The sequence below is a fragment of the Dromaius novaehollandiae genome, chromosome 3 (assembly GCF_036370855.1).
Source record: "Dromaius novaehollandiae isolate bDroNov1 chromosome 3, bDroNov1.hap1, whole genome shotgun sequence".
Classification (NCBI taxonomy): Eukaryota; Metazoa; Chordata; class Aves; order Casuariiformes; family Dromaiidae; genus Dromaius; species Dromaius novaehollandiae.
This window is the reverse complement of record NC_088100.1, coordinates 34,390,698-34,416,220: the sequence shown is the minus strand read 5'-3', so window position 1 is coordinate 34,416,220 and position 25,523 is coordinate 34,390,698. Positions and strand designations below refer to the sequence as shown.

Genomic DNA, 25,523 nt, shown 5'->3' with positions numbered 1-25,523 from the left:
CTTAGCAAGATAAGATACTAGCTGCCTGCTTTTTACTTAAGGGAAGGAAGAAAAAAGAAAAAGCACATTTACGTCAACGCCACTTAAAAAGACAGAAATAAAGAAACATCTGGAATGCCACAAAAGCAATATGCATCCAGCCAGCAACCCCTGAGTGCAACGCGGTGCTGGTGGGGCACCGACGCTCCCTGCGCCCGGGGTGCTGCTGCTGGCGGCTGCAACATGCAACTCCAGCAGCTCCAAAGCCATTTCTGCAGATCCCGCGGCAACATCCCCTTCCTGCTCCCAAGAGCGGGAGTGCCTAGGACTGAATGATGCTTTTCTTGCTTTATAGGATAACAAGTATAACTTAAAAAAAAAAAAAAAAAAACAAAGGAGGTTTTCATTGCTAGCCGTGCTGGCATACGGTTCTGTGCCTGCCCCACCACAGTGAGCCACCCCGTGGCTGGTCCCAGGAGCCTGAGCCTTCACCAAGGTCCTACAAAATAAGAGTGATATACAGCAGCCGGGGGGTGTTCAGGAGGTCACGCGTTCAGGGCCTGCTGGTGGTGGGGCACATAGGTTGAGGTAAGTATCTTTGCCCGTGCTTTGTCTATGCTGATTCGGTTTTGCTCAGAGAGAGAGGGACTCACAAACAGGAGTCCCTGTGGCCATACCACCTCCTTTAAATGCTTGACCTGAAGGTATATAGGCTAGTTCACGCCACACTAAGTCAATGATAGTGGTCTGACACCAAAGCAGGTAATTACCACCCATAACGGACTCAGAGCCTGCTCATGCACTATGTGTTAAACAAGCCGAACTTGCTAACACCCCAGGCAAAAAACCCCAAGGCCTCTGTTCAGCACAGCTCCCTATCACCCCACCTTGCGTGTGGGAGCTGGTCACACGCAGGAACAGGCATGCCACTGCTCCTGCGAGCGCTGCGCCCACAGCCGGTCTCAGCGCCGCAGGCACGCTGATGGCCACGTGCCAGCTTCTTCCAGGAGACAGCACCAACCCAGACTTAATGTAGACCTTCCAGTTGCAAACTGCTCAAGAATTTGGGTCTGAGCCTAAGCCAAGGCTTTTGAGCACATTAAGCTCTCGGAGTCTTTTTGCTGCTACCACAGCTGTGGTCATTTCCACATACTAGTCCTATCATCAGCCTTTGATTGTCACTGTTCAACACGACCATCCTTAACTACAACTCAGTAGCGTTCGGGGCAACCCAAGGTGGCTTTACTCTGAGCTACCTGCAGGCTCCAGCACACCACCATCCCTTTGCATTTGTGCAGGTGCCCACGTAACTTACTAGTTATTTTAACATCCTCTGCAAGGTCCAGCTCAGCTTGGCATCTCACAAGGCTTGTTTTACCTTTCTGCTTCTTGATTTAAAATGCAGCTTGCTTTGTTAATCGGTCAGTTCTTTTACCGTAGCCCCTTTAAGGCTAGCATCTCTCTCTCCCTCTCCCCTGTCCTTCTCAAGGTAGCTGTTGTCCTAATAAATCCAAAGCCCTTTTTTACAAGAATTTTCACTCCCTATTTTCAATGCAAATTCCTAATAGTATTACCACCTCTGAGTTTAAGAGATTTCAGATCTTCTGCATTTTCAAGTCCTCAAATTTTTCAAGTTGTTTGACCACACCAAAGACGTCTTTCTGTTCAGGAATTTGGCCTTCAGAAATTGCAACCCTTAAACAATAAATAATTATAAGCTAAACAGAAGAATACACAGCATTAACTGTGACCACAGAGAATAACATTGGGCTGGATTAGCATTTCTCCTGTAATGCTCTCACTACCTGCCCAGGGAGGGCTGAAATAGCTTCACTTCAGGAGGAAGAAGAGAGCTTCCAGGTATAAAAGAGCCAAAGGAGAGCCTGGTAGGTAGAAAAACTGCATCGGTTTCCAAAAGACACTGTTTTCAGCCTTTTGTGAATTCTGTTTATTCCCCTCAGGTTATTCCTATATTAAAAATTAATTACATCAGTGTCCCATCTCTTCCCCCCCCCCCCTTTTTTCTTTTAACAGGGTTACTTTCCCTGGCTGCATAGCCACAGTTCTTTAACCCTTTATGCTTTAAATATTTACACAACATAATTCAATTTTGCCAGCTTCTATACCCTGGTTGGATGACAGTTAAACATGTATTTTCTTTGAAAGTCGCCAAGTGAAACCACGAGGAGCAATATTACTCTAAACAAAAACTGCAGATCAAGTCCCACATAAGAACTAATCCAAACACAGGCCGCACATTTTCAGAGACACCTGGGAAGTCCTTCTGCCGCTGCCAGGCAGCAACGGGCCGATCCGACAGGCACCGTGGCACGGGCAGGATCCCCTCAGCCGTGCCGCCCTGAGCATCGCCGGCGACAGGGGCTCCGGCTACAGCCGCCAGGCTGTGGGGAAGGTGGCCCCCAGTGAAACTGAGACCTCTTGGAAGCGCAGATGGGTGTGTGGATCTGTGCTATGGGTTGGACCCCCAACCTCCCATAAATACCATTTAAACCCCAGCCCAGTCCTCAGCAAGCCATTCCCAAGTTTAGCAGTTCTAAATTTGTGCAACTTTTTTCTTCTTCCCTCCTTCCCCCCCCCTTTTTTTTTCTAAACTCAAAGGCCTCTAAGCCCTTTGTGCCCAAAACTCATGCTTTCAAGCATGCTGTAGAAATGCATTAGTCCCCAGCATGCTGACATACCTAACCAGGGATTTTGCCTAGCTCTTCTGAGCCAAGCAGTCTGGTAAACTGCTAGTCTTTCTGCAAGAGCACCTCGATCTGGCCCTGCACAGGCACAAGTTGGTGGTTTAGTATGCTGTTTTCCTGTGATGCAGTCACTGGATATAACCGAAGCCAGCTCACCCCTAGCTCAGGGTCCTATCTGCCTGGCAGGCAGCGGTCACATTTACCTTCTCCCTTTCAGCCTAGTGAAATCTGAATTATTCAGCACAAAGTGGAACGGCCTCAACTGAGCCCATTTTACCATGCCACGTCCCTGCCAGGCAGCGCTCAGAGCCATCAGCTAAGCGCTGATTTCAACCCCGCGCCGCCAGGGAACCCAACACAGCACGCCTGATCCCCTCCAGAAGAGGTCTGCTGCACGGGTGGTGGAAAACTGCACAACTGTCACCACGCGCATGAACACCAAAACAAAATGGTACTTCAGGCGTGAAGGAAAGTAAGCAAGAGAGGGCAGGGATGAGATGCTTGCTAAAAACTAGGTGCTATTTAAAGGAAAGTTTCAGGCTCTGCTCATCTGCAGCCACCTAGGCCCATCTTAAGGAACATTCTCATTTTTTCATATTTTTTTTTAATATATATATACACATATATATATAAAAATTAACAAGGTGCCTACTTTCTCTTGTTTGCAATTATTAGCAATTGAAGCCGTGTCATTCAGGACATTAAAAATCTGCAGTTACTATTTTGAAACTGTAGCCTAAGCTAGTTCCTTAGTAAATAGGAAAAACAAAATTCAAATGACTTAAGTATTTAGTTTTATAAGCTGGACTGTGGCTCTGCTAATAGCACATTGGTATTTTGGAGAAAGAAGTGTAGGCTTGTTTGGCTTTACGGCTGCCTCTGTGTAAAACAAACAGGCACTTAAATGACCTTTCCCAGGGAAAGAAAGAATAGATGAATTTAAGTGTAATTACAGCCCTACTGCTGTTTGACTTTTATTTCTAGTAATAATAACTAGCATTATGTAGTCTGTTGCTAAGGTGCTTTTATTTATTGACAGCAATATTTTAATTCTTTGAAGAAGGGAGGGGGGTATGTATGTTGGCAGGGACTACAGGGAACAGGGATAACAACCCCAAATGAAAGTAGAGCTTTTCCACCCTGCTTTTGCTAGCACTCCCTTGCCATTGTAATTCCTACAAATCACTTCTGGGCAAAGATCCCAGGAATTTCCACATTAATTGCACAGCAAGGGAAATTGAGACCATGGTGCACCAAGTGACAGCTCCATATCTGGAACGGCCACTTCCAGCTCCTGCCGCATGCCCGAACCACGGCAGCTGGCGTGGGCTCTAGGCAGCAGCACCAATGTGGCCAGCCGCTGCTCCACCACCGTCCGGCTGGAGGCCACGGAAGAGGGACCAAACCGCTGCAGCCAGCTCAGTGGTAGCAGCCACAACAGTAAACCCAGTCTGCTTGTGACACAGGTCACCACCTGGTAATTCATGACTATTGTCAAGTGGAGCCATGTGAAACTGCAGCTGAGGAGCCTATTGTCCAGAGCCCACAGCCTGGCTCCCCTTTCCCATTGTTGCTCCCAGTCCCAAAGCGAGCTCCCTTCCCAGCTGGCTGCACGCCCGCTCTCTGGTCAGCCGAAGCAAGCTCTAACTCTCTTCAAAGGAGAGCAGTGTGTGCTTTTCTATCCCCTGCGGTGCCAGGAAACATATCTCCTGGGGCTTGTGCTGGGACCTGTGACGGATGCTGCAAACTAGAGCGTTCACCTTTCACTTCTTCCACCTCCAGTCTTGGCTGTGGCTTTCGCTGAGCTCCGCTGGGGCGGTTTGCTCCTGGAGGCAGTTTGCAGCCAGCCTCTTGCCACTTTTCAGCTCTGCAGACCCCCTCCTGCAGAGGGGAGGAAACAACTCTAATTAAAGACATGGATGGGGAAGCAGATGACCAGGGCACATTCAAGCCTGTGGTGCACAGCTAAGCACCCCAAGGAGACGTCACAGGCCATCGAAGTATGTAGACGTAAGTCTAGATAAGGGATGAAGGGGTGCAGCCAGGACAAAGAGGATGAAGGGGTTGCAGCCTCTAGCTTTTAAGCTAGAAGATTTGCCACTACTAGACTTCTTTGCACAGAGGCCAAGCCTCAGGCTCCATGTGTGGGACTACATGGAGTCACGTAGGGTCCCTGTGGAGTCAGAAGTCCTCCGAGCTGAATCTACCCCATCTCCTTCCTCAGGGTTATGCACACAAGCCTGCTCAGTAGTTTAAAAAGAGAACAGAGACAAACCCATCACTTTTTTCCTTAAGCATCCCAGTGGTTAGAGCAAGAGATCTCAAATCAATCCCATCTTCTCTGCCTGTTTCACAACAGGAATTGCCATGCAAGTCTCCCACCTTCCAGATGAATGTCCTGGCCGCCAAGTAACTGTTAGCATAAGAGAGGAATGCTACATTTTCTTCTCAATAGACCTTTGGAGCTATGCAAAGGGATGTTAACAAACACCTGGAAGGACTCTGACCGGCACAGAAGGATCAGACCGTGGGTGAGCGAGAAGCACGGACAGTGCCTTACCAACAGAAACAGCAGCTCCTGGGGGAACCGCAGATTACAACACTGGAAGTAGGTGTCAAAGCTGATAAACTCCCAACCAATTCAAATGAATGGAATTGAGGGTCATGACTGGCCAAAGCGCAAGGAGAACTCTCAGCTAGAGGACACACGTACCCCAGAAGGGGCAGCAAAGCGGGGCACTAAGGACAGCCATTCAGCAAAGCCACCGTTGCAATCATTCCAGGAGCTGTCTGACCATCAGAGATTAGTTGGCAACAGTGTTTTGCGCTTTCTAGGGTAAAGGTCCTCTTATTCTTCTCTTGCTCTCACCTTCCTGGCAGGAAAAAAATAAAAAAAGCCTATGAGGAAACCAGACAGAAGATGTTCAAATACTGTAAGAATGAGAAACTACATTAGGAAAGGAAGACAACAGGTGTCTTGAAAATACAGTACAGGGTAGAAAGGTACAGATCTGAGGAAGTTTGGCTTAGGAAAAAATCACGGCCGCTAGGCCCGTGCTCTGCAGGGGCGAGGGGAGAGAAAGGTACCAAAACAGGGATCATTAAGACACCAAGAATATGCGCACTGAGCTAGGCCAACCTCACCATACATCTTGTGCTCCCTGCTTCCCTGGACGCAGTGAGGATTACAGGAGGATAAAGTGCAATTCATAACAGCACAGCCAAGGAAAAGCAATGCTGACGTTAAAGAAGAGCTCCTCCTTCTGCCCTTTGCAGCCTGCCTGCCCAAGCGAGACCCCGAGATCTAAAGTGCACTTTGCCTTCACTTAAAAACCAAATCTTGTGCATTATAACAAGTCTCCAGCAGTGAGCGGTGGAAAACAGACAGCATAACATCCTTCTCTGCCCATGCTATTTACAACAAATTATTTAGCATTTCTGTGCTTAGCTCTCTTAAGAAAATAAACATAGCAACTACTTATTTCTACCTATGATTTAATTTAAAGTTCAAAGTGTTCTCAAACAGGAAGAGTTCAACAAACAAAATGTTATGACAAACCCTACATATGTAAAACAGCTAATATCTAAGAAACAACTACTCTTTAAACTTGTGCACATGCCAGGTTTTATATTTCAGCAAACAGATCATTAACCCACACACATGAACAGAGAACACCCAGTCTTAACAAGAGCACTTACCAGCAGCTCAAGAGCAACTTCATACTGAAAAATAAAGACAGCAGCAGTTGTTAAGGAAAGATCTTCCAAAAAGCACTACATCCACATGCCTCCATCTTCAATTTTACCCCAGAGTTAACTTCCTCCCCCCTTCCTAGCTCTCAAACCACAGCCGTGCAGTATTAAACCACTGAAGAAAGTCAAAAGCCTCCATTTGCTCTTCCTTTTAGAGGAGTGCATCTCAGCTGAGTGGAGTGATCCCTTTGATTTACACGGGTGTGTGTAAGACCAGAATCAAGGCCTTTGTAGCACAGAAAGGAATGCATTTAGCACTACAGATAGAGGAACAATTGCTTACCTTTATAGCAGGGTGTGAAGGGCTTTGCCTTTAAAGACATATATTATGGGAAACAGGATTTTCCTGTCAAATGGCTGCTGACAAGAAAGAGAACTAGGAGAAGCAATTTCAAGATTGCACAATCTGTTTAAAAGTGAGAGGATAAAGAATTCAATGACACTTCCTTCCCAGCCAAGATTTGTATAGGATCAGGTACATTAAAAATGATCAGAATGCAAAAAGTTAATGCATGATAATGCAAGGAAGAAAGATACAAGCATGAAACTTCTCTATCAGAAGCTCAGCTGGTTTGAACAGGCAAGGAGGAGTCAGGAGGCCTATAGGCATAGGCAGCAGGACTTCTTTGGATTCACACAGCTGGTATTTCTAGAACACCAGTTTTGGTGCCTAAGTTGTACTACAGAAAGCGTAGCTGCCTTCTTTCCACAAAACTCAAGACTCACAAGGTTGAAACAAATCCTTGAGCTAGCAAGCTGAAAGAAACATAGGTCACAGACGCAAAGGGGCAGACACACGTGAGCTTTTCCAAACCACTGTAACATGAAGGCAGATCTAGAGCTTGTTCATCTAAAGCACTGTTTCGTACAAACCAGTAGTTAGTTATAGGGAGAGGCTTTCAGGAAGGCAGATGATTCCCCAAGCAAATCTGTAAGCTCTGCCCATCCTCTTGCTGCATGGCAGGGCCTCTGTCAACAGAGGATCGCTCTCCTTTCTCTGGCCAGGGAAGGAACCACTTATACAGAACAAATACACACCAAATACACACCAAACAGTTCAGGAACATAATTTCAAAACAGTAGATAAATTTATTTCCAGCAAAACTTGTTCCCAAGCCTGTTTTGCCCAGTCAATTCAAAGGATGTTTAAAGAGAAATTAGGTATGTTTGAATAGCAGTACACCATTAGATTACTTTAACGAAGATGACTATCATCGGAGACAGACTACTCCTTAAATCAGGCAAGGATCCAGTATCTGCGCAACAGCTTGAATTTAGTCTTTCTCGATGGCACATGAAGATGCAACTGCCCAAAGCATATCACATTCAGATGCAGATTCTGTTACTGTAGTTGCACCTGATGCAGCCCAGGCAGCCTAGCCGGGCAAGTGCTGAAGAGACACCGCTGGCCCCACTGTCTTGTCAGCCACTGCCCTGGCTGCCAAACCACTCGCTACCCTTGGCCTTCTGCTCCTGATGGTGCTGCCTGAGGCTGGCGCTCCCACAGCAGGCTTGTGCCTGCATACCCTGCAGCTCAGCACCCTGCCTAGGCCTAAAGTCTCCCCCTAGCTGCCTTTGCCAGTTCTGTCACAAGTCTTGCACTACCTCTGTTCATTAGTTGTGTATGTGAATTACGACCAGATGATGTGCCAGGGCTCTTCTGGAAAGTATATCTCGACTTTCACCTTCCTAAATAGGACTGCTTGCACAAGCTGTGCTCGTTTGAAAGCTAATTTCCCAAGTTAACTCTGTCCTGCTGTAACTCACCCTTTCAAGTGACCCATCTGCCTTCCTCACCAGTGAATACTTTCTTGGCAGCTTCTACAGCTTCTCACCTATGTATAAAGTACACTTCAATGTAATACCCACTGCTTTTGCTTTAGTAGCTAAGGTTAAAAAAGATCACTTTTGGAGGAAGTATGAAGTTTTAGAACATGCCAGTAATTCTTCTGATTATTGCATAGGTTCTAAGGCTCACATTTTTACAGTTTTCCCCTTATGCAGCAAAATAAAACTGTGACAACTTTTTTCTAATAGAGACAACCAAGCTCTGCAGGCAATTTGAAGATGTTGTATTTATTTTAATGGAGAATAAGGAAAAAAAAGTGTTACAGTGTTTACATTCAATCAGTCTGCTATATAAACTTTAATATTCATGTGGCACACATACTCTCATAGCCAAGTTTTTCCTACTGGCTAACATCACACAAACATTAGATATTATAGTCACAGCACAGCTATAAATGAGCACTGGAGTCAATGGAGCATGCTTTCCAGCTCAAATCATCTTGTGCAGCTGTGGGTTCTGAATGGATATGAAATGTCATCACACTGAAAAAACAAGACTCCTTTCAAGAAGCTTTTCAACAGATCTTGATCATCTGACATCTTTCAAGTAAGTGGAATTTTAAAAGCAACTTCTGTCTCTCTTTACTTGAATTGGCGATATCATGGGCTGTATTTAGATTCCTGAGCATTTACAGAAGGTTGACACATTCATCATCTTCATTCTACTCAATGACACTGCCACAGGACACACTTAGAACTGCTTTTGCTCCAGCCAACATCCTTTTTATCTGGGAACAGATTTATGAGCAAAGGTGATCTCGTCACATATTGTGGGAGGATGGATACGCTTTTCTACAACAGTGTTTTAACAAGGGTATTCTCTGGCTCTGCTTCAGAAAGCTCTGCTGCAATCTGCGTTTGGGAAGTTGCTTTCTCCGAGTACATTTCCCCTGGCAAGTACCTGTCAGCCTGAGGCAAATCTTTTACTTTCTTTGTCTTCTGGTAATTGGTCTTCACAAATCTTAGCAGGTTAAGAATAGCAGCTGGTGTAATTCCAGGGATGCGGCTGACTGCACCAATCTGTATGTGGAAACAGGAACAAGATAATCAACAACAAACTTCACTCTGAAGCTAGTGAGAAATGAAATCAAAATCAGCACATATTCCTCTCCCCAATTCTCCTTACCCCTCCATGTCCCTTGGGAAGACATGGAAGGGTTTCATCAGTGTTCAACTGATGCTCTGGCCCAACATCTTACCGTCTGGGGACGGCAAGAGTCCAGTTTCTCCCGCACTTCTGCTGACAGAGATGCATCAATGGCAAAGTAATCTAGGTCCTCTGGCAGTCGGAGGGCTTCATCGCAACGCACTTCTTCTATTTCCTGCTGCTGATTGACCACGCACCACTCGTAAGCAGCTGTAATGGAAGATTAGGGAAACAAAACGACCAGATATAGACAGAGGAGTGAAGAGGAAAAACCCAGGAGTGAGCACAAATACTCAATTGCTCTCACACCACAAAACAGAAACACTGGTGCCGGAGTAAGGCTGTGGCCTAGAGTAACAGATGCATGCTCTGATGACAATACTCCACTTCACTAAGAAACAACGCAAACCCAGAAGGATGAATGGGTTGGCTCTCCCCTTACTGCACAAACCCTAAAAAAATCTGATTAGAAGATCATAGCACTTGTACCCTACCTTCTATTTTCAACCTCTCTGCCAGTTCTCTCCACTGAACAAGCTTTCCCAGGGGCTCTGGGATAGCCCTTGCTAGAATCTCCATGTTGGCCTCCGGATACCGAAGGATGTCAAAGGCACTGTGGAAAACAAGAATAAGTTTACACTGTAGGAAGGACTTGCACTTGTGTAACAGATTTACAGTTATTCCCAGCTCAAACTTTTAAATGTCTCAGCACAGGCCTGAACAACTGCAGAGCCAAGCTCACCTCCCTACACAGAAGAGCAGTTCAGTTCTTGGAGGAAGGCTTGTTAGCATAAAGAAACAGCAAGGTAAGAGTGACTAGGTAACAGTGTCAAGGGGAACCTGTCAAACAGACGGAGTCAGTGAGATCTCAGTTACTGACTTAAAACAACAGAAAAGAGAAGGTGAGGTAGGAGATGGGTAAAAGAAGCAAGGGCCGTGGTGTCCAAGAATAACCACCACCAGACGCTGTCCCGCAGCTGGTCTGAAATGTCACAAAGTGTCTCCACAGTATGGGCAGCAAGAACTGACTGGGCCAGTGGAGTATACCCTCACCTCAAGACATTGTGTCAAGCCAGGAGATGCAGTGTAAGAAAAACACCATGTTTTACTTCTTCTATAGGCAAAGATGAGGCATCAGTCCCTTGAAGGGGATCGAGCTGGAATCCCCCAGGTAAGTACTGACAGCTTCAGGAAACAAGGTGGACAAGAGGTACCAGTTTCACAGCAGATCTCCAAAAGCAAGCTTAGGTTAGACAAGAAAGTTTCAGCTGTAACTTTTACCTGACAGGTGACTTTCGACTGCTGCTAATGGGAACTTCTGGTATTAACTGGGACCATTTGGATATACTGAACTGAAGGGACTTCAGTGTTGCAATTCCATCATCTAAAGCAGCCCTCATCTTAATTGTTTGATCATGTCGCTCCTGACACACACATCCAGCTTCCTTAAAACCTGCAGAGACAGACAGCACATGAGACAAAGGTCTACAGCTAGGCAGGGCTGTTCACTACAAGAGTCATCACAGGAAAATACCTCTTTGGGTGAGCCTGGTATCAGCATTGTCAGGCCGGAGGGACATGCGGAACTCCACGCGGCTGGTGAACATCCGGTATGGCTCGCTGGTGCCCAGAGTGGTGAGGTCATCGATCAGGACACCAATGTAGCCCTCAGTGCGACTGACAATGAAAGGGGGCTTGCCATGAACCCGTAGGCAAGCATTGATCCCAGCAATCACGCCCTGGTCAGGCAGAAAAACAAACAAGATTCATCAGTTCCTTCACAGCTAAAATATCAGTACACCTGCCTCCAAAGACTTGTGTGTCTCGGAAAACACAACAGCCAGTGCTAACAATCTAGGCAGTTTCTTCCTTGTGGTAACTGCAGGTGTCTGGAGAGCTTTTTGGACCTTGCTGACATGACAAAAGACCACTCCCGTGTGTTTTCAGTCATACTCCTCAAGCAATCTCCTGGCTGCAATATTTGGCAGTGCTTACAATTACTTCTGTTACTGTTATAATCTCAGTATCAGCAGCAACTGCAGATACTAAAGTGCAAACACGTTTTGGGCAAGTCTGAAACCATTGAATAACAACATCTCATAAGCACAACATGGGCTTAGCAAGGCTGCACATCAAGGATGAATGCCAAAGCAGTATCTCTTTTACATTCTCAGATTCACCCACCTGAGCTGCAGCTTCTTCATAGCCTGTAGTGCCATTTATCTGTCCTGCAAAGAAGAGCCGCTGAACAAGACGAGACTCGAGAGAAGCAGTCAGTTGACGGGGATCCAGAAAATCATATTGTACCCCATAGCCTACAACAAACAAAAAGACAGATATTATGGAAGGGGTTTTGAAGGTCCCTATTTATCAAGAAAAGCAATCAGTCAGGCAGAGTGACTTAAATTACCAATTTTTATTTACAATTTAAAAACAACCAAACAAAAATCTCTGGATCCAAGAATTAATTTTCTTTCACATTTACTTTGTTTTGTTATGCTCTAAACAAAGGCTGACTTTTACTGACTGGTAATCAACACAACAAATAGATTTAGAACTACTCCTCCCTCTCACCTGGCTGTAACACTGTGGCTTTCTCCAGTCCCGGGATGGATTTGATCACCTGCTCCTGGAGTTCAGGTGGCAATGTCATTGACAGGCCTTGGGGGTAAATAACATTGGACTCCAAGCCTTCAGGCTCCAACCACACCTGATGTCTGCGGTTTGGGAAGCGCAGAACCTTAGATTCAAGAGAGGGACAGTATCTGCAACAAGAAATAACCATAAGCACCATCTGACATGGAGAAAAGGTAACTTTCCAGAAGCAAAGCCAGGGAGATCCAGTCAGTTTCAGATATACTGCCAGGTGATGACATTAAGAGCCTTGCATGATGCCACGTACTCACCGGGGCCCCTTTGTTGTCTCCCTTATATGGTCATTCAGGTGAAGGTTATCCTGGATAATTTGCTGAGCTTTGGTGCTAGTGCGAGTCAGGTAACATGGCAGCTGATCTTCTGGCTGAAAGAGGTTAAAGCTCTCTAAGTTAATCCAGCCACAATGCTCTGCACTTACTGAGCAACTCTGCTCTGAGGAACTCCAAGGACTTTTCATGACAGCTGGCTCTCAATTCCTTGAGAGCTGGGTAGTGCCGTCATGCCCACTGTATATACAGAACACTAAATCAGAGAGCTTCAGCAACCTGCCCCAAAGTATATCAAGAACAGAGAAAAACACAGCTTGGGAGTCCAGAATTCAAGTTCTACTCTATACAGTGTTCCTAATTACAGGACGGACATTCTTATCAAAGCAACAGATTGTATCACAGCATTCAAATTAACCATAAGAACTCAAAGTTCTGAAGTAAGTGGGTAAGTGCTATAACAGCAACAGAAAAGTTTGGTGGAGATAAAGCAAATCTCCCCAAACCCTACAATTAACATGGAAAATCCAAAACAAACAAAAACAGTGTGAAGTATTTCATTGTTTCTTCTGAGAAAAAAAAAAAAAATCAACAGACTAACATTCAAAATAGTACTACCATTGCACTTCAACTCTTCCAAACCTTTTCTACAAATACTGAGGACAAAATCGTATTATAAGAGCATAAAAGTAGTAAGTGACTAAAATTCCTATATGCTGTACGGCAAATTACCTTCTAGTACTTAATTCCATGCTGTTTAACTACATTACATAAGAATGCTATTCATTTTCCAAGCTTTTCTCAGGAAAATTCAGTTTCCTCTGCACCTGTTTAAGTTGCTGTTAATATGCTATTTCTGAGCCCTGTGAATAACTCTATCCTTTCTCTTTACAAGTTGAAAGTATTAATAATTTCCACTTTCAACATGTTAGTCTCTTATTTTAGAGCTGTGGTAACCAGCAAACACGCCTAATGATAGAAATATTTTGTATAACCACGAATGTATCCAGCACATGAACAACAACATGTTAACATCATACTTCAGGCAATTCCCATTCTAAAAGTAGAAAAGTCTGGTTCTCAAGTTGAGAAGTGAGAAGACATGTACTTGCTTGCAAAGAAAACAAGCAGATTTTTCCTTTGCATTGAAAAATATAAAACCTTAAATATGAATACTGCCTAGCTCACTTTCCCAGCCATGTAAATCCCTTATACCTTCTCCCTGGTTGATTCTGAACATGATAGTGCCAGAAGCACTCGCCCGATTCACTACCTGGCTATAGGTGCATTTGATGTGTGCTGTCCCACCTTGATCCACACAGCCTTGCTGAGGAAGCTGAACGGCACAGGAGGGTTGTCAGCTGTACGTTTCTCCAGACCACTGAAGTCAACCGTATCTTTGGCAAGTCGGGGCGGTGTCCCAGTCTTCAGCCTACCCACAGCAAATCCCAGTTTCTCCAGAGTCTGGGCCAGCCCAATGGCTGGCTGATCTCCGAGCCGCCCAGCCGGATGCATCTCCAGTCCAATGACAACCACTCCCCTCAAAAACGTACCAGTGGTCAGGATGACACTCCCAGCATGTACTCTGCTCCCATCCCCTGAAACAGCAAGTTTTCAGACATGCATATATTTTAGCATCAACAAAGCCCTGGCACTTTGGTGCTTCTGTCTAGAACTAGCTTAATACACTCCACCAAATGTTCAGAATCACTAATCTACAGAAAATAAAACCTGCATAGCCTCCCGATATCTAATCAATGCAGTTATCATACTTTTCACTGTATTACAGATATTAACCTGACTTGGTCTACAGTTAGCCTCCTCTGTTGACTAGCTCAGCTTTCTAACTAGTTAATCAGAAAGCTTTACCCTGAAGGCTGTTCATAGTGTAAAGTAATTGAAGATACTCACTGATTACTAGTACATACCCAGAATGACTCCTGTGACTTGGCATTTCCCAGGATGGTCTGGTTCTGGCTCTGTCAAGAGAAGATCCTCCACAGATGCCTCATGAACTGTCAACAGTGGTGTATTAAGGATTTCTTTCTGTCACGAAAGGAGTTACTGCAAAAATCTAGGAAGTTCTGAGATGTCTTGTAGTCCCAGTCCTTGCAGATTTCCAAAACATATACTGCCCTCTTCCCTATTCCATCCTTACCAGGTCATTTGGCAGCATGTGAGACACTCAGTTACTGTAACAATCCCTGACCTATTAAGTAGAACTTAATACACAGATGGAGTTTAAGGTCAGAAGAAACCATTAGATCATGTAACCTGACCTGTATACAAAAGGTTAAAGACTGTCTTTAACTATATTGAGTCAGAACAATTTTCACCAAGGGAAAGCATCAAACAGAAATGTGTCTAGTGCTGATGGAAGATGTCAAAAAAAAAAAAGTATCATCCTCCATTGTTTACCCTCATACTTCAGATCTGAGTAATTTATTCTAATGCTCTAGCTCAGACAAATCCCCAGGGAGTAGAAACATGTTTTATACCAACCCCCACTCTTGATTTTCTCTTAGAATACTTCTTCTCTGCACCCCTGTCTCCCATTTAACAGTAACTGCTACTTTTACCAGACTCTAGATATCCCTGTATATGGGACATGTACCCTTGAACACAGTGACCTGAAGGCCCCTCTACACTAGAGCTCCTGCTGCCCAGCCCAATGCTCCCTAACCCCTCTCCACCTCAGCTGCAGAAAGCAGGTCCCAGTTCTCTTTATGGCAGTACGAGGCAGAAACAAGAGCTGATGACACATACAGCAAGCTCGGCTGCCAAGTCTACTTGTTTCCCTGCATCCAACCACGCAGCACCTGCAACACTGCAGGGCAGCAGCATCCCACCCTGCACAAGAAACCTCACCTGGTTCTTGCAGACACTGTGCTGTTCTGCATAAAACCACATTACCACCAACTGCATTTTGCTTTTCAAATATAAATACAAAGTGCCAGGGGATATAAAGTAAAATATATTCTAGGTCAGTGTTTTAAAAAAAAGAAAAAGCAACTCAAGTATGTATACACATATGTATGTATGCATTTAAGCAAGCGTAACATGTAATAATAAAGTCGCTTCTTTAGCAGCTAAGAACACGGGTCTCCTGTTGCTGCAGGACAACTTTTTCCGACTCCCAGCTCCACGACTCTCCTTCCCATTCCCGCTTCGGCTTTTCAACGCCCCCTCGAGAGCGCGGCCGCGGGAGCCGCCACCGGCGCCGCCCTCACCTGCATGTTGCCCCGGTAGAGCTGCCGGTCGATCTGCGCGCGGAGCCCCCACACCGCCGGCCCCTTGCAGCGGTTCAGCACCTTGTAGTGCACCCCGGAGCGGTCGCACACGCGGCCGCACAAGCCGTCCAGGGCGTCCACCTCGCGCAGGAGGTGCCCCTTCCCGATGCCGCCGAAGGAGGGGTTGCAGGACATCTCCCCTAGACAACAGGGCATACGCACGCCCTTCACTCCCGGCCCGCAGCCGCGGGGCCCCGCGCTGCCGGCCCCCCCTGCCGCCTCCCCCGCGGTACCGATGGTGCCGATCCGGTGCGTGAGCAGCAGCGTGCGGGCCCCGCCGCGAGCGGCCGCCGCCGCCGCCTCCGTGCCTGCATGGCCCCCGCCGATCACCACCACGTCGTAGCGCGGCGGCGCCGCCGCCTCCCCCGCTCCCGCGGCCCCGCCGCCCGCGCGGCGCTGCCCGGAGCGCGGCGGCAGCGCCAGGCGACGCCACTGGCGGCGCAGCAACATGGCCCCCGCGCGCAGCATCGACCCGCCGCCTCCGGCCTGTCCCCGCGCCGCCGTGCGGACAGACCCCGCGGGCGGAACCGGAAACGGCGGGCGCGCGAGTTCCCGCGTCTCGTCTGCTCGGCGCCCGCCGGCAGGAGTTCGCGGGGCGGGGCGAGGGGGCGGGGCGGCTGGCGGCGGCCGCAGGGCGGGGCCGCCCGGGCCGGGCCGGGCCGAGCCGAGCCGAGCCGAGCCGAGCCGGCGGTGTAGCCGCTTCCGCACGCTGCCGCGGCGAGCGCGCTGCGGGCTCCTGCTCACCGGCGCCGGGCGGGAGGAGGGCGCGGCGCGGGGCGGGGCGGGGCGGCCGCGCCGCCCTCGAGGCGGTTTCGTTTCCCTGGCGGCGAGCGCTGCCTGGAAGAGGAGGGGCAGCGGCGCGGCGGGAAGCGCCATCCGCGCAGCGCGGCGGTGCCGGGGCGGCGGGGAGAGCGAGCGGGAGAGCCGCGCTGCGGCCATGCAGAGCGCGGGCGGCCGAGGGGGAAGAGGCGAGCGGGCCGGGAGAGGCCGGGGCAGAGGCGCTGCGACTGCGGGCGGCCCCGGCGGTGACGGCGGGGGCGCCGCGTCGCCCCGCGCAGACGGCTCCCCCGCGGGGAGAGTCGCCGCCACGAAGAGGGGCTCCGTCCGCAGCGGCGGAGCCCGCGCCGCGGGCAAGGCGGCGGCCACCGAGGGAGCGGAGCCGCCCGCTCCTCAGCCCGCGGCGGCCCGGCGGAGGGCGGCGGAGCCCGACGGCGGGGGCGCCGCTGCCGGGGCCGCCCGCCCCGCGGCGGGCGCTGGCCCCCGGAGGCCCCCGGCGGTGGCGGCGGCGGCGGCGGGGGGCGCCGTGCGGCTGCGGGAGGTGCTCTCGCAGCTCAGCCTGGGCCGCCAGGACGTGTCGGAGGCGGCGGCGCTGGTGAACCAGGTCGTGACCCAGCTGCTGCAGGGCATCCGCAGCCGGGAGGGCAGCTTCGGCGCCCTCGAGAGGTTCAGCGCCGGCAGCTACTACGAGCGCGTCAAGGTGGGTGAGGGCGGCCCGCGGCGGGGCCGGCTCCTGCCGCCACAAAACGGGGCGGAAAGCGGCGCTGTGACGGGTGGGACCGGGAGCGCGGCAGGCAGCTGCCGACGGGAGAGGCGAGTGGTTTGCACAAGGCGGCTTCGTGCTCCTCCCTTAGGCATAACTAACTACAGGTTACGTGCGAAGAGGCTGGCCTTTTCCGACGAGAAATGGTTTTAATAGTTAGCACGTTAAAATCGGTTACATGGAAGTAGTTGACGTACTAAAAGGTTCATCTTTATGTATTTAGTAAACAACACTATCTGAAGTCACTCGCTTAAAAATCGCAGCAAGCCCCTGGCTTTGCACAGCGCACTGGTAAGGCCATCAGCTTCTCCGCTGAGCAGCGTCAACTGCCGCCTCGGTCCTCTGCTCTTTCCCAGCGTAGCACCGCATCGAGGGCACTATGTGCCCATGTAGGTCACAGCTGTTTTGAGGACTGAGAGTTCAACTTTGCCACCTTTGTCTGAAAGGCAGCAGCACTAGCAATAGCAATACTCTCTTCCTGGTTCCAGCTCAGTCCAGAAAGACGAAACATCTGGGGCATCTTTTACCAGTTTCAGGCACAGCAGTGCATTTTTTTCCTCACAGCTGATTCCTATGTGCAAAAGGAAGACTGGCAGAGATCAGAATTTATCCGTTACACAGAACAGTAAGAATCTTACAACTCTTAAAAATTAAGACGTTGAAAAGTTGAGAGAGGAACTGCTATCAGTAGATTGCTCTTCTCCACCTAAATGCACACCAGTCCGTTTTAATAGAAATCTGCAGAAATAAACTCATATTCCACACCAGATATGGGAAATACACCAAGGCATTTGTAGATAAAACCTAAACAGCAATGAAAACCTAAAAGGGCTAAAACCTGAACTGCAAAGATAAAATCTAAACTGCACATTCAATACGGTATTCTCGTACTTTGCAGATATCTGAACCAAATGAGTTTGACATCATGCTTACAATGCCTGTTACACGACTTCAGCTTGATGAGTGTGATGGCACTGGAGCCTTTTATTATCTAACATTCAAAAGAAATCCAAAAGAAAAGTACTTGAAGAAGTTTTTAGATGAAGATGGAAAACTATCGGCCTTAAAAATGCTTGAGGCACTAAGAAAAATTATTAAAGAAGAAGTAAAAACCATAAAAAGTAAGTACTGAGTGAACACATTTCACCTAGGAATGCTAAAAATCCAATTAAATTGCATATGTCCATTGCTTTTTTGTTGATGAAAGGTATTTTTCCCCCAATCAACTGTCTCTTCACGCCAACGTACTTAAAAAGGCAAGGAACCCCCATCTTCCTTACCTCATGTTTGCTCTTGTTCTAAGAATCATCACAAACATACCAGAGGTAATTATGTTATGCACTTAATATACATAGGTCCATTATGCAATCCTCTTTCTATGTGAAAACAAAGAATATTCAGGGTTAGCATGGGATAACAGTCCCATGTTTGGTACTTTCTCAATGGCCTGAACTCATCCGCCTTATGCAGAGAGCTGTTTGCTGAACTGGTAGCAAAAAGAGCATTCTATTATGAATTACCTACATTCATCCACTTTCACTATGTTGCTCTTTTTCTGGGAAGCCTTCAGAAACTTTGTGACTGAGTCGCTTCATCCCTCATGTTTTCCACAGTAAAGCGGTTCATTAGAAAACATTACTATGTCTACAGACAGCGTCTCAGTTGGAATCAAAAATACAGGCAATCAAGCAAAAGCATCAGCTCAAGAAGTCTTATTTCATAGTAGAACTCCTCAATAATCCTTAATATTTTATTTAAAATCATGTATTTTAATAAAACATTAACATAAAAGTATTCATTTCCCTAATCCTATAGGATAAAGAGTCAGTGATTGCACCCAGGTATTTCTTTTGACTGATACAAATCCTTGTTAAGTAAAAACCTTAACATTCTTCAAAAAATATTTCCTCCAATATGCAAAAAGATCAGTTTCTTTTTTTGTTACCAGATGTGGAAGTAACTGTGAGAAGGAAGAAGGCTGGAAGCCCTGCAATAACACTTCAGATCAAAAAGCCTCCAGCAGAAATCGCGGTGGACATCATCTTGGCTTTGGAAGTTCAGCAGAGCTGGCCTCCCAGCACAAAGAATGGCCTTCATATTGAACAATGGCTAGGAAGAAAAGTCAGGAGAAACTTCAGAAATGAAAAATTTTATTTAGTAGCCAAACAAAACAAAGAAGAAAAGGTGCTAAGAGGTATCTCAAATACAGACAATAAGCCTATGTTGTGACATACCTTTTCTTCAACTTGATCTCTTACAAGTGCCATAAAATGGGTATCCAAATTCTGTTCATTATTGTATCTTCAAGGTACCGATCTTTATTTTTATACTGGATACTTCCAGATGAAAAACAACTGAAAACCCTCTGTAAAACATCAGATTTGTGACACTGCTCAATCTGTACCGAAATCTGAAAACAAAACTGCTGTGCCAGAGTGTATATACTATCCATTCCTAACAGCATTATACCAGATTGACTGACACATGAATATGGATCTTCCCTACGATAGTAACATACTTAACAGCAATATCCACTCCTCTGCTTTGAAAGAATTTAAGATTTCTAAAAAGCCGAATATCGCTCTAAATGGGACTGTACACGCAGTCCTAAATTATGTACTTCTACACAGTAAATTTTATACTTTTCTGGCAAGATACAGTATTTCGCATTAAACTCCAATTGGTATGACTGCTATATAACTTTTTCTCAGATGACTATCAACCCATGCCTATATTAGTTTGTAGGAACCACCGCAACTAATCGTTGGATTATGAGAACAGTCTATTTTAGCAAAAAGAGTTGAGGCAGCCTGGTATTTTTTAATTAGCATAGGCATTTCCTACAATGCCAAATAAAAGTCATTACTACTCTGTTGGGCTATCTCTTCCAGTGAAAATTAAATGTAAATAGTAACTAAACAAAATGGAGCAGAGAAACAGTCTAACTTATGTGAGAAAGACAAACATGATTGTTGGTGCTGTAAAAAAGTGAGCTGAGCTATGTGAATTTTTTCTTTCAGAAACATGAACAGAAGAACAAAAGAAATGCTTTAAAAGTTACCTAAGACAAGCTTACGAGCATATTAATTGCAGAGTAATACAGAAATTTATACCAATCATCAAGATTTGTTTATTCAAAAACAAAATGGTTAAATGGTAAGGCTGATAATACAGAACAGATTTAGAAGTAGTAATTTCTGTGGATAGTGTAATTATTCCCTTAATCACGTTCAGCAAATGCAGGGAAGTTCAGAATTAAGCTTAATTTCAAAGTGAACCCAAACATCCTTATAAGAGGGAAAATCGTTAGAGCATTCAGATGATTAACTCTGCCCCATGTTAATAGCAGTCCAATTGTGATTCTGTGGAGTGGCAGGGGAATTAAGGAGGAACTAATTAATTACAGTAATTGCTGAATTAATCATTTTTTTAAAGTGCAAGGAAATTGCTGATATTCTAATTAAGTCAAATTAAAAATGTCTTTTTTGTTAGTTATAGACACTGATACTACTGCTGTGTACCAATTTAATGACCTTCTACTCAACACTTTAGGAAACACTTGGCGACTGTCTTTTTCACATATTGAAAAGGAAATTATGCAAAACCATGGCAGCGCAAAGACATGTTGTGAATCTGATGGAGAAAAATGTTGCAGGTTGGTATTTTGTATGAATATTTTACTTTAAGCTTGTTTGAGCCATATTACTATCTAGCACTGTTTCCGTTTTACATTTAAATTAAGAAGAATTTGTTTAAGAGTAATAACTCATAAAAAGGAGTGAGAATGAGGCTTTTAAGCACTAATTCTTACACCATTATTCTACAGTAGACAGTAGTACAAACTTTCATGCCTCACTGAACATGTCTGACTTCCATTCAGTCAATGACAGATGGAAGCAAATTACGTTGCAGGTTTAGGCTCCAAATTTGGTTTACAGAGTCCACTGATGTGATTTGTCAAGTACTCTTTCCCAAACCCAGTCCTATTTAGAAAAATTAGCTCAAACGGCTGACTCTGCTTTCTGCACTTTGAGAGCAAATTACATTTCCTACCAAGGCAATTTCTTAAATGATGGCAAGAGAAGACTGGCTGAATGGGATCAGGATCAATAAATGTTATTTTTCACTAATAAAAACTGGGTTCCACAGAAAGAACAAAACCACATAATGTACAGAATACACTTAAAGGTAAAACAACTTCTCCATTGTTTAGTTAGTTTAATTGTATGTGGTATTGAATCAAGAAAGTCAGAAGAGTCACAACTGATACATAATTCTTTATGTTTACTTTTGGAATATTATCAGACACACTGTGCCCCTGCTTAGCAATGTAATGAACTACACCTCTCCATCTTGACTGATTCACGCCACAGGAATGTGGCCATATTCCCTTCACCGTAAAGCCAAAAGGGCAGCTTTAATCCTCAGCAGTCCTCCAAGTTCACATCACATCTAGTGGCATCTGCAGTAGGGAGACTATACTGCTGAGCACACTGCTGACCAGCGCTTTCTACTCCTGTGTTGCTGTGGCTGCCAGAGAAAATTAAGTTCATGCACAAAAACTACTTTTTAAAGTAGAAATCCTTCATTGTTAGGATTAAATAAATTCATATGCAGTACTTCTAGGACTATCTAGCCTACTACTGCACTTTTATTTTCAGATTTTATACAAAACATTATTGAAGATACTATTCCATCACAGTAAGAACATTTTTTTTGCCTTCATGAATAAGGTGCATCTTAGATATTTGGAATTATGTAGGAAATACCTAATCAATTCTTTTTTATTTAACAGGAAAGATTGTCTTAAACTTCTGAAGTATCTGCTAGAGCAACTTAAAACAAAATATAAAAAAGAGTTGGAAAAATTCTGTTCATATCACATCAAAACTGCGTTTTTCCACTCATGTGTCATTTGGCCACATGACGAAGACTGGCAGTGGGCAGACCTAGAGCGCTGCTTTCATCAATATCTGGGATATTTTCTGGATTGCCTGCAAAATTGTCAACTTCCACACTTTTTTATTCCCCAGTACAACTTACTCAGCCTGAATGGTAAAGCAAGCAACAACTTCCTTTCAAGGGAAATAAACTATCAGATTAACAACAGATTCCCAATATTTCAACAGGACAATTAAAAACATTATTTACAATATCTGCATGAAAACGCAAAAATTTGCATACTTGAAGACTAACAGTGTAAGTTATTTCTTAGTAGTCTGGTACTATGGAAAACAGTAACAATGAAGAACAGTCAGTTGCATATTTCAATCACGTTACTTGGCCATAACCCTTAGAAGAAATACAATGTTTTAAGTAATACTCTATCTTTCCCTGTGCAAATGAAGATGTCACCTGCAAAATGTCTTCAGGGTACACTAAGATGTGTAGAACTTGCAAGAATCACTTTGCTAGGTGCAATTTCTGCAATTCCAAATATTGACTACCATGTCACCGGTGCCTTAAAGTGAAAAACAAGTTTTATTTAAAATGAAAATTCACTGCAGAATATTCAAAATACTTTTACTTAAAAAAAAAAAAGCTGGATTGTAAAAGTCATTATAATTACTTCGACATGAAACAGAACTTCAACATCAGGTGGGTAGAGGGAAGCTGTAAGGATGTGGAATGTGAGAGCATCTGCTTCATTAAAGGTATCAGATCAAGGACTTTTTCAGTTTAAGGGGAGTCATGAGCATCAGGGAAAGCAATAAACAAAACACACACAAGCACAAACCCCAGAGGCAGCGGATAACTGGGACAATGACCAAGACCTAAAGCCTCCAGTCGCTAATTGATGGGCCGTTAGAAGACTACAGGCATAGTTTGGAGAGGACAAACCTGGATTTTTTTTTAACTGATGAGGGGAAAACAAGACAAACATAAGGAGGGGGCTTGTGGTGCTATGCAAAATTTATTAAGTGTTTGGAAGAAGGGGATTGTTGCAGAACAAAGTGGGCAATAGAGAAGAGGGGATATATAAAGGTCTGGTTATGTGTAAGCACTTGCCACTCAGTACCCTTGCTTGACCATTGCAGTCCGTCCTATCTTCTTATTAAACCCCTCCTTAACCATCTTTCTGTGTAATCTAACACTCTATCTTGTGCAAGTGCTGTAAAGTTTAGGTGACAGCAACTGGAAACACAAGAGGGAAATTGGGGCCAGCAACTGGCATCAGATCTCAGGTGATAAAGGCCGCCACATCTGGGGCCAGCAACTGGAGCAAGAGAGGGTCCTAGCATCAGTCACTGGAGCAGGACCACAGGTCACAGCACTTGTGTCTTTGTATTTTCCTCTTGATTGTGTCTGTGCACATGTGCTTGCATGCATGGCTGTGTGCTTTCCCTTAACCATGTGTGTGTCAAGCAGGAGGCCCAGAGTCTGGGCAGAGATGTTGACAGAGAGCCCATGCTGATATTTGAGAGTTCTGCAAGTGTGGGGGTGCTTGTGAGAAGAACACGTACATCTATTTGCTAGCAAGCATCACGCTGGAGTAGCTGGCAGGCCAGAGGCCTACATAATGGGCAAGGGGGCATTCTGTTTATGTGAGTTAGGGTTACACGTGGGTCCTGTCAAAGGCAGTGCCTTGTCCATGACAGTCTGCACCACCAGCCACATTAGCATTCTGTCTGTGTGTGTGTGTGTGTGTCTCTGCGATACACACTCAGCCTCATTACTGGGTGAACATGCACGTGGAAGAGCAGCTTCTGCATCCATCAGCCTGATACAGAGAGACGGCGAGGTCCCCACATACACTGGGCTGGGCTCCCCAGAGGAATCCCCAGGTCTTGGAGCCACCAGAGGCAGCAGCCCTTTTAACATCCCTTAACAGAAACCTTCACAGAGGATAGTCGCCAGCACCACCGAGCACGGACAGAATATGATAACAAAATATTGCTATGTTCCTCAAGTAGCTTATTTTCTTTTCTGAGTCTTCAGAATTGCATTGGAAATTAGTCTTTTCACTAGACTTTGCAAAGGAAGCAATCATTATCCAGTGTGCTACACCTGAGGTTAGGATATGAAAAAAATGCAGGGGGAAGATAGCACAGATCAACATTAGTGCCACAAATATCAAGTAATTTGATACAAAAACATTATGAAGGCCTGCTAGTTATGATGCTAGTGCATCATTAGTATTAGCCATGTTTTTGCATTGGAAATCCAGTAATGCCAGTTATTGTAGCAGTCAGCATTTGTGTGGAGATCCCTGTAGAAAAATACACATCATTTCCACCCGTATCAAAGAGTTTCCATTTAAGAGCTTATCAAAATCAAAATGCAGAACAACACGGAAATTCTCTCGAAGATTTTTGTTCACCTTCATTTGCGAAACTCAAAATTCTGCTATATTGCAAGAGAGCAACTTGGGCACAATTACACTTTAGTTCATCCTGCTTTGTCTGAATAGCGTTGATGGCTATAGTTTAGACAACTCTTCATTAATCTGCCCAGATAGAATTCAACTCAACTTTTCTTACATTGAGGAGCATTAAGAAAAAAAAAGAATTATGGCATTCCCTACTTTTAAAATTTTGCAGTTGATAAATATACAGCATTTGAGAATTGCTGTGCTGTACAAAACTACATCTTTTGCTTTTCTTAAGGAGGAAGACACAGGAAGTCCATATTTTTAGCCTACTTTTTGAAGGCAAAATACCTATCAACTTAAATAATGACCACATTTCACCTCAATTATTAAAAAAAAACCCAAGAAACTTCAGAGAATTATCTTACTAAAATTGCTCATATGACACATGCAAGTAAACACTAGTTCAGACCAATGATGTCATTTATATAGAAACAGCCCCTTCCCTTTAACTTCTGAAGAGTGAAAGGATACTCCATCACCATTAGCAGTCTACATGAAAGAACCTGACATTGAAGTGGAAGATTTGAATCAACTTTATCTGAAAGAAATAAAGCTGACCTTCAAATGTATTTTTCCAAGCTGCTCTTCACGACTTTGTTAGTATCACTCTGGTAAACTACTTTTTTCCCCCCTTAAGCTAAAACATTACATCCCTGAGCACAAAAGTAGTAGTTCCTTTTTTTTTTTCAGTTAGCCATGAACACAGACCTCTTGTTATGTGCTCCTCTCCATTGAGAGGAAATGCAGACTTCTCTCAAAAAAGTTTGACACAAGTGTTAACAAAAATGGCTTACCAAGCTACCACAGCACCCATCCACAATCCCACCTCCGGCCCAGCCCTCCCGGCCTCCAAGGCTGAGGCACTTGAACCACTCTCGCCAGCAAGGCAACTCTTGGAGGGCCTTGCTCAAAGCTGCCTTGGGCTGGCCAGCCAGAAAGACCAAATGCCCATCTACAGTGGTGTCACC

The 25,523-nt window shown here is 45.4% G+C and overlaps 2 protein-coding genes and 1 long non-coding RNA gene across 5 annotated transcripts; 1 reads left to right on the top strand and 2 right to left on the bottom strand.

The window, feature by feature from the left end:
- Window positions 1-3,338: 3,338 nt before the first annotated feature.
- On the bottom strand, window positions 3,339-6,585 carry LOC112984432 (uncharacterized). 3 transcript variants are annotated; one of them, XR_010388735.1, is made up of 3 exons: window positions 6,384-6,585; window positions 5,245-5,557; window positions 3,339-4,565 (listed from the first exon to the last, which is right to left on the bottom strand). It is a non-coding gene; the product is annotated as an uncharacterized LOC112984432 (long non-coding RNA). The 3 variants fall into 3 exon arrangements; XR_010388736.1 differs by having other exon boundaries at window positions 5,398-5,557; XR_003259498.2 differs by lacking the exon at window positions 6,384-6,585 and adding an exon at window positions 5,829-5,910.
- Window positions 6,586-8,497: 1,912 nt separating this feature from the next.
- Window positions 8,498-16,209, bottom strand: MTO1 (mitochondrial tRNA translation optimization 1). The gene is made up of 12 exons (XM_026102289.2): window positions 15,877-16,209; window positions 15,584-15,783; window positions 14,282-14,399; window positions 13,662-13,951; window positions 12,339-12,451; window positions 12,007-12,197; window positions 11,617-11,747; window positions 10,967-11,171; window positions 10,714-10,885; window positions 9,927-10,045; window positions 9,485-9,642; window positions 8,498-9,305 (listed from the first exon to the last, which is right to left on the bottom strand). Exons 1-12 carry the CDS (start codon window positions 16,109-16,111, stop codon window positions 9,078-9,080), a joined length of 2,160 nt encoding a protein of 719 aa, XP_025958074.2. The 5' UTR covers window positions 16,112-16,209; the 3' UTR covers window positions 8,498-9,077.
- A 54-nt stretch (window positions 16,210-16,263) lies between these two features.
- CGAS (cyclic GMP-AMP synthase) lies at window positions 16,264-23,259 on the top strand. Its single transcript, XM_026102293.2, has 5 exons — window positions 16,264-17,120; window positions 18,082-18,304; window positions 19,132-19,377; window positions 20,736-20,838; window positions 21,979-23,259. The coding sequence occupies exons 1-5, from the start codon at window positions 16,581-16,583 to the stop codon at window positions 22,319-22,321; spliced, it is 1,455 nt and encodes a 484-aa protein (XP_025958078.2). The 5' UTR covers window positions 16,264-16,580; the 3' UTR covers window positions 22,322-23,259.
- The last annotated feature ends 2,264 nt before the right edge of the window (window positions 23,260-25,523 follow it).